The 9,542-nt window shown below is 41.8% G+C and overlaps 1 protein-coding gene across 3 annotated transcripts; it reads right to left on the reverse strand.

Annotated features, from left to right (window-relative positions):
- Positions 1-205: 205 nt before the first annotated feature.
- Positions 206-9,461, reverse strand: EXTL2 (exostosin like glycosyltransferase 2). Of its 3 annotated transcripts, none has more exons than XM_030953780.1 (5): positions 8,979-9,461; positions 7,075-7,139; positions 4,718-5,145; positions 3,332-3,402; positions 208-2,767 (listed from the first exon to the last, which is right to left on the reverse strand). In XM_030953780.1, exons 2-5 carry the CDS (start codon positions 7,077-7,079, stop codon positions 2,276-2,278), a joined length of 996 nt encoding a protein of 331 aa, XP_030809640.1. In that variant the 5' UTR covers positions 7,080-7,139; positions 8,979-9,461; the 3' UTR covers positions 208-2,275. The 3 variants fall into 3 exon arrangements, with proteins under 3 accessions (XP_030809641.1, XP_030809640.1, XP_030809639.1); XM_030953779.1 differs by having other exon boundaries at positions 7,075-7,142; XM_030953781.1 differs by lacking the exon at positions 8,979-9,461 and having other exon boundaries at positions 206-2,767; positions 7,075-7,094.
- Between the last annotated feature and the right edge of the window lie 81 nt (positions 9,462-9,542).

The following is a 9,542-nucleotide window of genomic DNA, read 5'->3' on the forward strand; positions in this document are numbered from 1 at the left end:
TTTGCTAAGACTAAATGATTAAGGTTATTTTGGTTATTTTATGCCTTTTCTTCCTTCATAAGTAGGCCTTACCTAAATTAAATGAATGTATGTGCCAACAAGTACACATTTTTTTTTAAAAAAGAAATCTTGGTGCTGCTCATGAGTATGCACCTGTTGTGAGCTTACTTTAGACATCTTAACACTAAAAATTTTGGTCAATAATCTGAGAATAAACACATCACAAGTCTGCTTTCTGTCTTTTATTTTACAATGGTGCAAATTAAATGGAACACTATCATTAAAAGCTTGTTCTATTAATTCTTTCACTGATACAGAAGAAACCAAAACAACTCCTTCACTCCAACAAGAGCCCAATACTACGGTTTGGCTGAGTTGACAGTTCATTTCACATTTCAAAAATAAGGTTAACAACAACTGAGAGTCTTCACAACTCGAGTTGATACTGCACAGAACAGAAATAATGGAAATTTGCATTTCTGGAAAAATCATAGACCTCTTTGTATACTACTTAGCACTACAGCACAATAATTAAAAACTACTTTTCACTATTACAACAAAATTAAGCAGACTTTACATTGCCATGTTAAGATTCTGCCCTTTAAATCTTACAAAAGTACTAGGAAGACTTCACTGAACAGAAATCAAATCCTTTAATACTGATAAACAAGGCAAAAGATTCCTTCATTCCCCCAGAGACTCACACCCTGCTGTAAAGAACTTGTCATATTTTCACTCTTTTTTCAGCTAACTTGTTACAAAACATGATAGAATTATATACCATTTGTGCAGATGCTATTTGTGTACTAGGTATTAGCTGGGACTGATTGCCCACAGCTACCTTTGAACTGATTCTAAGAATCAATTAAAAGTTGATGCAGATGAAACTAAATCTGCTTTGGATGCCAAATCTGATTCTGTGACCCAGGAAAATCACTGTCTTTTACTCTCTCCTCCATACACACAAAAAAATAAAAAATCCCAACCCTTCTGCAACTTCATTGGAAAATGTTTGCCCTATGTCAATAGGTTTCCAGAATTACAGAGTCCCAATCCAACAAAAGCCATTAACAGCAGCTCTGTTTCTTGCTAGCAATAGTCAGGGAATTCAGAGACTGATAATAGTCCATCCCTGTCAAATATCACTGTACCTTAAAATACTTCTTTTCATAATGCTTTACCCATTTATTGTACATTTTAACCCTCTTGTCATAGCCACGAAAAACAGAGGTAAAAAGGAACTAAAAAGTAAATACTCCTTGAAAGAGTAGCTAAAAAACCAGTAGACCTGTACAATTACAAAATGTACACTGTAATAAATGTCGAACACCCTGCTCTTACTAGGAATTGTAAATAAAAAAAAATTTAACTAATTGAGGATTTTCCTGGGTGCATGTTTGTAACAACATGTATGCAAAATATCAAAATAAAACTAAGTACTAAAGAGAATATTAGTAAGTAACATTCCATCCTCTTCTTCTGGCTGCTTATATAAATTTCGTATTTCATGTATTCATGTTTCTTATATTTCCAACCTCCAGGATTTACCTTTCAGCTGCTTGCAACGTTTCAGCAACTCCAGGCAAATCAATAATAGAATAAAAAGCCACACCAGAGATGATTTTCCATTAACTGAGCAGGAGTAGATATTGTAGGCAATGGTTTAAGGACTATCTGAGATTAAGGTGAGGTACTCTTCTGGCTTTCATAGCAGCTTCAAGAACATCTCAGGACACCGAGTAGCTTATATACAAACTTCAGGAGGGTTTGTACAGGAGGCCAGAAGCCTGGCCAGCAGTTCACTGTAGCTCTTCTACAGCTTCACTGGAAACTGGGTAGGAGCAAGTGAGGAGTGGGAAGGCAAGGAAGCATCTCAAAATATAACTGTCACAAATATGCCTAGACCTCATTTGACTGGATAGGTATATTTAAGGGAAAAAAAATCCAAATGTTAAGATCTGAAGGATAGGAGTGTATTTTTGTCTGCATGTTTCTGAAGAACTGACCTAATTTGTTAGAGTAGCTTTTCAGGTTTTAAGGAAAGAGGATGATTTTATCACAGCTAAGCATGATTATATATTCTTTAGGTTTTCTCAAAACTTAACTTTGTGAATTAGTTGGAAAGGAAAGAAAATACATAAAAAGCTTAGTGGAGACAAAATCAGAGGCAACAAAGAGGGATGGCCAAGATGCAGTAATTACACCTTCTTCTCTCCTTGAACTCAGTACAATTCACTGAGTATTATTTAACATTTAACACCTTAAATTCATCGGCTTACATTTTATTTTTGTGATTGGCATAATTAGGAAAACCAAACTGAGAAATCATGATATTAGAATATTTTAAGGGCATGCCATCATAAATATTAACAAGTTTATTTACACAGTAGGATCTCTGTAACAAATGCTCTGCTCGGTGCCACATTCCAGAATAGCCACTGTTAGTGTCTTTTTCTAAATTTCTTATGTCAACAGGCTTCACAAACACTCCTGAAGGCTTTCCAGTATGCTTGGCTACCAGAAAATTCATGGCAATATCATCACAGTTTTGAGTTTCATCTATTAAGGCGTAAACTGCTTCTGGCTGCTGTTGAAAGTCTTCTAAATACCCGCTGTGAAAAAATGCTGCACCGATGAGCACCATGGAATACTGATCTCCATTGCCAAACCCAGGGTTCTGCAGCTCAAAGCTGCCATAACTGTAGACGCCTGAAGGAGTAGAAATGTGCTTTCTAGGAACAAATCCCACTATATGCTCTGGAAATTGCTGAAAGAGAAAAAGAAATTCAACACATATTTCACAGTGTGGGGTTCACTTAAGTGCGTTCGTAAGAGAGTTTAAATGAAAAGAGGACAACGTTATTGCCAGGAAAGAATTAAATTGTTGGCATATGGTCCCTTTGATCTGCATAAATGTTGCAATTAAGTACAGTTCCACAAAACTGATAGTCTGCCTCATTCTACATCACATAGTGCCAACAAAACATCTACCCACAACTGGCAGCTGCGTATTTGGCACAGAAAATAACTTTACAGACAATTTCTTGTGTTTTGCAAAACAAAACACACAGAGTACTATGCATTTAAATAAAGTCAGCTGTTAGCAACTTCATGGTTTTGTAAAGTAAGAGTTAAAATTTTAGTCACAGATACTACTAAAAACAAATTTTAGAAACTTTGCAATTTCTATTCAACACTTCAAACTTCCTAAAATCTAACTTTAAAGCTAGAAAAACAATGGTAAAACAGTATAATACGGTATTGCTCTAACTAAAACTATTAATCTCAAGTGCAGCTCAAAAATACTGCCTGCCAAGATGCAAAACATTACCTGCCAAACGGAAAAGGCAAAAGCAAGGTCATGAGCACTGACTAGTGTGTCATCATCCATCATTAAAACAGCTGAAGGGAGGAAAATGAGAGAAAAACTTTTAATTGATCAAAAGATTAAATACATGAGCACAGTATGCAGCACAATATTTGACAAATGAAATACAAAATTTCTACAACTATTAAGCTGAATTGCAATTCCTTGAAAGTAGATTGGTAAAACATAATTAGATTTCAAAGCTAAAGCAAGGTTACAGCTTTGTGGCAGCTGGAAGCAAACCTAAGTTCTAGATTATTTGCCAGGCTGTTACATAACTCAGCAACCTTTGATCATCTGTAGTACAGCTGGAGAAATATGTGTTAGAAAACTTGGGAGTGTTTGGCAAAGCAACTTAAAATTCTACTAATTTTGTTTTAAGATACAACTAGAATAGAGTTAGATACTTTTCTTTAGCATATACACTACGTAAGCAAGTTAAATTGCTCAGGCAACATTCAGTATTATTAACTACAGAAGGAAGACTCTTTGCCTTAAGTGTTAGACAAAAGACTACCAGGAAGTGGAAAAGGAAGGATATTCTTAGATCTGAACTGCAGATGCATTAAAACTTTTAAAGTTTGCAGTTAGCACAGATCTTACTACAGTAAGTAAAACACTTGGGAAGTTGAAGTTTCCAGTGTCTTCCTAGAAATCATGTGTTTGGACTAGCAGGCATGATAGGAAGGGGGCAATAAATACAATTACCTTTACTAATCATGAGTAAGGTCAGGTCTGTAATGCAACATATGGGGGGGTTTTCCACTTGAAACAAACAGGACTTATTGTTGTACACGTCCTAGAAAGAGCTTAGGAAGAATATTTAGATGAATACCCAGAAGACTGGAGAAGGTACTCTTAAATAAAAGGGTGTGTCATTTGAGATAGAAAGCCAGACAGCTGAGGACGGAAGTTTCTCAGAAGAGCAGAACATGCTTGAGAATTTAGTGTTAAGAGGAAAGGACTAAATCAAGTCTTTACCAGATGACTTAAGTCCAGAGTGCAGACACTCAACAAATAACATGCATTTTGAATTTCAGTTTATGGTACAGAAGGAAGAGCAGCTGAACTACCTATGTCTGCCTCACAAAGGAAATAGAGAACTGTTGCAAAAGACCTTGAAATGCATTTGATATTCCTCTTTTCTTTCCTTTACTCTTCACTGACAGCCTGGTGGTGGTGTGCACCTGATGTCATAACACAGGGTTCCTCTATACTACCCACACTCTATGAAGTGGTCCACAAGATCCATTGATTTATTACACACTATAACTCAACCACCTCTCTATTAGCATTCAGATTTCAAGCATGGAAATAATGTTAGTAATAGTGATATGAACTGCTGATTACCTTTTGTTTCCAGGTCAGGGAAATTCTGCAGTCTGTTTCTCATCCGATTTACAGTTTGAACTTTAAAGACAACAGGGACAGGATGAGGCCCCAAGGAATTCCACATTTCCTCTGGTGTCTTCTCACCAATGTTGTTCCACACCACAATTACTTTATGTAGGTGGGGGATTGCTTGATAATGATTTAAAAGCTTTAGCAGTAAGTCAGTTCTATTGTATGTCTGCATAATAAGAGTGAATGAATCCAGGGCAGACTGAGTCTGGGTTTTTGGTTCCCTTCTTGAGTTGGGCAATTTGTCATCTTTGATAGTGGGAAGCAAAGCTGTTAAAGCACCTGCCACAAGAAGCAAAACGATGATCACCACAGAGGTGAAGCGCAGTAGGCGGATTCCCATAACTCTTCCTGGAAGCTTACAGAAGTGAAAACACCTTGAAAACAAGCAACAGGAAAGGAAGTCATTAAACCCACGTACAGTTTTCTCTCTTGATCAAAACTCCCAAAATATTAAGTACATTTTCATGTAAATAAGGAGAACTTTAGCACTTTGGCAAATTACTTTCAGCTGTCAAGACAGGTGTTTCTGGTACCCAGTTTCTGTGTTTACTTGCTTTTCACTCTTCTTGGTTAAGTTTGGATTTCATTGTTTTGTGAAATAAATCTAGAGTAGTTCTTTAGAGTGTTCATTATTTCCTATTTTCTCAGTACTAAATTTTTGATTGAACATTTACATACCTCACCAAGTCTATCCAGATGAAAGTAGAAAGCAAATTTGTACAGAGATTCAATGTTTTCAGCATTGCAGGAGCTCTACCTTAACTGGGAAGCAAAAAGGAGAGAAGGTGCCTTCTCAAAAGCTCTGGCAGGAAGGAGGAAATAAAATGCTCACTTTTTCTGTTGCTCAAGCACCACACAGAAGGAACAATTTTTATAACTGATTTGCTGGACATTTTATCAATAGTTTGTGTCTGCTTGATAATGGTAATCAGTACAGAAAATGCAATGCTGATCACACTAAGGTTATAACACACAGGTGGAGCAAAAGAAACATGCCAAATGGAATAATACAGGAATGAACAATCTCAGCAACAGCTGAACTGGTACATCTAGAACTCGTGAGAAATAGGCAATGCCAGATGCTAGGTGCTACCTATCAGCTAACTGTGAGTGTAGATTTAGTTTAAGGCAGAGGTTTCTGGATCATCGTGATCTTGGAACTAAACAGAAGCTCTTAAAAAGCAGCTTCTAGAAAGATAGCCCCTCAAATGTTCTTCACACAGAGATAGGATATCCTGGGTTAGAAGGGACTCATGAGGATCACTGAAGTCCAGCTCCTGGCTCTGCACAAGAAAAGCACCAAAATTTCAGCATGTGCCTGAGGTTGGTTCCACATCAGGCTTGGTGCTGTGACAGTTTCCCTGGGGAGCCTGTTCCAGTGCCCAACCACCCTCTGGCTAAGATAGCTAGGTATTTCCTACTACCCAGCCTAACCCCCCTGGCACAGCTTCATGCCATTCCCTTGAGTCCTGTCACTGGTCACCAGAGCCAAGAGATCAGTGCTCTGCCCCTCCACTTCCCTAGTTCAGAAGCTGTAGGCAGCTGGGAGACCTCACAGACCCTTCCTCTCCAGGCTGAACAGAGCAAGTGACCTTAGCTGCTCCTCAGACAGTTTCTCCTCAAGGCCCTTCACTATCTTTGTAGCTCTTCTCTGGACACTCTCTAACAGCTTTACATCCTTATACTGTATTCTTATAAAACTGCACAGAACAACCATGAGGTGAGGCTGCTTCAGCACACAGCGGGACAATCCCTTCCCTTCCTGCCTGGCTGTGCTGTCCCTGGTGCCCCCAGGACAGGGATGTCCCTCCTGGCTGCCAGGGCACTGCTGGCTCGTGTCCAGCTTGTCACTGACCAGAACCCCCAGGGCCCTTTCCATGGCACTGCTCTCTAGCAGTCTGTCTGTGCATCCAGGGTTGTCCCATCCCAAGTGCAGAGTTTGGCACTCGTCTTTGTTGCACTTCATACAGTTTTCCTCTTCTCCTTCTTTACTTGAAAGATTGGTGCAAACTGAATAGAAGATGAACATTCTAAGCTTGCTACTAACTCATCTATACATATTATTTTAATACCATTACTCATGTATGCATATTATTCATGTTACTCTGTGAGTAATTTCTAGGTTTTCAGCAGGGAATTCTGATCAAATTCAGTGATCCAGGACAGCCAAACAAGTACAATTTTTGAGAGAGTATCTGTGTGTATCTATTTTTTTTCCACAGAATTTTGAATCATTTCTTTCCAAAGTGGAAATAACCTGCTTGAAAATATGAAAGTAAAGTCTAAAACACCTCGCAACTTACCTCATTGTTGCCACGTAGGATTGTTTTCCCAACTTGTTTTACAGGGCAGTTTGTGATCTTTGAATCTGCTGGAAATTAAAGGGACTCTATAAGTGGAGATCAACAGTTATCCACATGCTACCCAGCATTCTTTTTCAAGTAAAAAGTCTTCTGATTATTGATTGATAGATGCATGCATGGCAATTATCCCATTCCTTTTCCTAATGCTCAGTTGAATAATTATCTCTGCCTTTCAATGAACGCTCCTGAAAGAAGTCATTACACCAGATGGTTAAAAAGAAAAGAACAGTCTGTTTCTCTGCTTGTAAAATTGCTGCTCTGTGCCAGTGCAATGTCTGTGTGTTCCACCCCTAAGTTCAGCTATAGAGACACAAGTAGGTCTTCAGAACCTGACAGGTGTTCCTTTGCTCACCAGGCACCACTAAAATATATATTTGGCTACCACAGTCAGGCAAATAAAATTTTATCCCAATCATATTTTGTTTTCTGGGTCATTCCCTTCACATTCTCACTAAGGTTATCAGTTGGATCAGAGGTTTAAGACACAGCATTTTGGTCTTCCCATGGGGTTTGGCAGCTTGGAAAATATGAGTGCAAGCACACAAAAGAAGGATATACAGGACTCAGGACAGCAATATAGGAAAGCTGTGCTCCTAGGTTGTTGGAGAGATTTTTGTTCCTTTAAAACTCACCGAACAACCAAAGAGTCATTACTTTTGATTTGAGAATGGTACTGTGAAAGCTTAGAGCACAAGAATTTTTTGAATAATTGAACCTCTGTGAAATTCCATAAGAGTAATTTGTTTGGACTATATAAATTTGCTTCCTAAAACTATAGATGTTATTTGTGTGTACACCAATCTGAGTATGTCCACATACAGGTCTCCCCAAATCTGAGATCAAATCTTATTATTACTTTGTGACAAGACTGAAACAAGCTTACTGCTTGTTCTGGTTGCTTCATTTTATAGGGAACAAACAATCATGCCTGACTTCTAAAAATTATTAGCAGCAGTGGCAACACAGCATTTATGAGACCCACTATATTCCCATCAAATGGGCTTTTGAAGAAGTGAAACTCAGAGCCTCTTTCAGCAGTTTGCAACCTAGTTGCAACACTTACCAGTGCTATTGTAATGATTAATTAAACTTTAAAAGCATACTTAAAACGAAATAGAAATATTGCTTGCTGTTTATGAGACTTTGCTTGCCATACCTTCCAGTGCTTACAATAGGTGTAGCGATGGACAATGATAATATTACTATATATTTTCAAAATAAAGGTCTATTTAGGTGTTTTAAAATTAGCATCACGGCACTTTCCAACAAGCAAATGCAGATAAGTTTTGCCAATTAAGTTATGAAAATTCAATGCCAGATAGACGTCTTTTTAAAAATCATACAATACTATCTGCAGAGAACAGAAAATTGACGAAAATAAAATCCCTACACCAACGACCGCTATTTTAATCCTCGTTTCAAGAAAAAGAGTTCTCGAACGGGGTCCCCTCCCTTGGCGGGCAACACCTCTTAACAGCACGCCGAAGTAGTTGGGTGCAGCCAGGCAGCAGCACCGCGCAGCATCGCCCAGCACCGCCCGGCACCGGGCAGTACGGCACCGTCGCCCGGCACCGGGCAGTACGGCACAGCACCGCCCGGCACCGGGCAGTACGGCACAGCACCGCCCGGCACCGGGCAGTACGGCACAGCACCGCCCGGCACCGGGCAGTACGGCACAGCATCGCCCGGCACCGGGCAGTACGGCACAGCACCGCCCGGCACCGGGCAGTACGGCGCAGCATCGCCCAGCACCGGGCAGTACGGCACAGCACCGCCCGGCACCGCGCAGCATCGCCCAGCACCGCACGCCCCGCTCGTCGCCCCTCGCCCACAGCTTCGCTCACGTTCCGCAGGCGCCGCTATCGCCGCTTCTTCCGGCCGGGCTGTCCTTCCCAGGGGTCACCGCCGGCAGGACAGGGCAGGGCGGAGGAGGCACCGGCCCAGCCCCGCCGCTCGGCCCCGCACAAGCCGCTCCGGTGACTCAGGGGCGGCCGTGCGGGACCGCGGCAGCGCTACGGCGGCGGCGCCGTGCCCGCTTCCTGCGGTGCGTCTCTGCGCTTCCTCCCGGCAGGCTCCGGGTTGTAGTCCAGGGTCCTGAGCGGGCGGAGCGCTCCGGCGGCTCTGGCTGTCACACGCCGAGCGCGCTGTTCCGGCGCCCCCGCCCCGTGCCGAGCGCTGCCACAACAGCTGCACCGAGAGCAGCCGGCATCGCAAGCGGGACGTGAGCGAGCGGCTGGCACGGGACGAAGGAGAGTTCACGTTTGGGGCGTGCTGTGTTTCATTAGCGGGCGGCGCAGCCCCGAGCCCGGCAGCCCCCGCAGCCCCGGCCCGGCCCCCGGCGCGCCCCCTCAGCCCCAGTGCCCGGCGGCGCAGGCGCGGTGGCGGCCGGAAGCGGCGTGTGGGCCGGC

The sequence above is a fragment of the Camarhynchus parvulus genome, chromosome 8, assembly GCF_901933205.1.
Source record: "Camarhynchus parvulus chromosome 8, STF_HiC, whole genome shotgun sequence".
NCBI lineage: Eukaryota > Metazoa > Chordata > Aves > Passeriformes > Thraupidae > Camarhynchus > Camarhynchus parvulus.

What these genes read in the sequence shown, in the direction of transcription:
- EXTL2 (XM_030953781.1), bottom strand. An exon ending in CCCTGACCTGGAAACAAAAG is followed by an intron (nt 3,403 to 4,717) that starts GTAATCAGCAGT and finishes TCCTCCCTTCAG; the next exon opens with CTGTTTTAATGATGGATGAT. An exon ending in TTGCCTTTTCCGTTTGGCAG is followed by an intron (nt 2,768 to 3,331) that starts GTAATGTTTTGC and finishes TTTCTCTTTCAG; the next exon opens with CAATTTCCAGAGCATATAGT.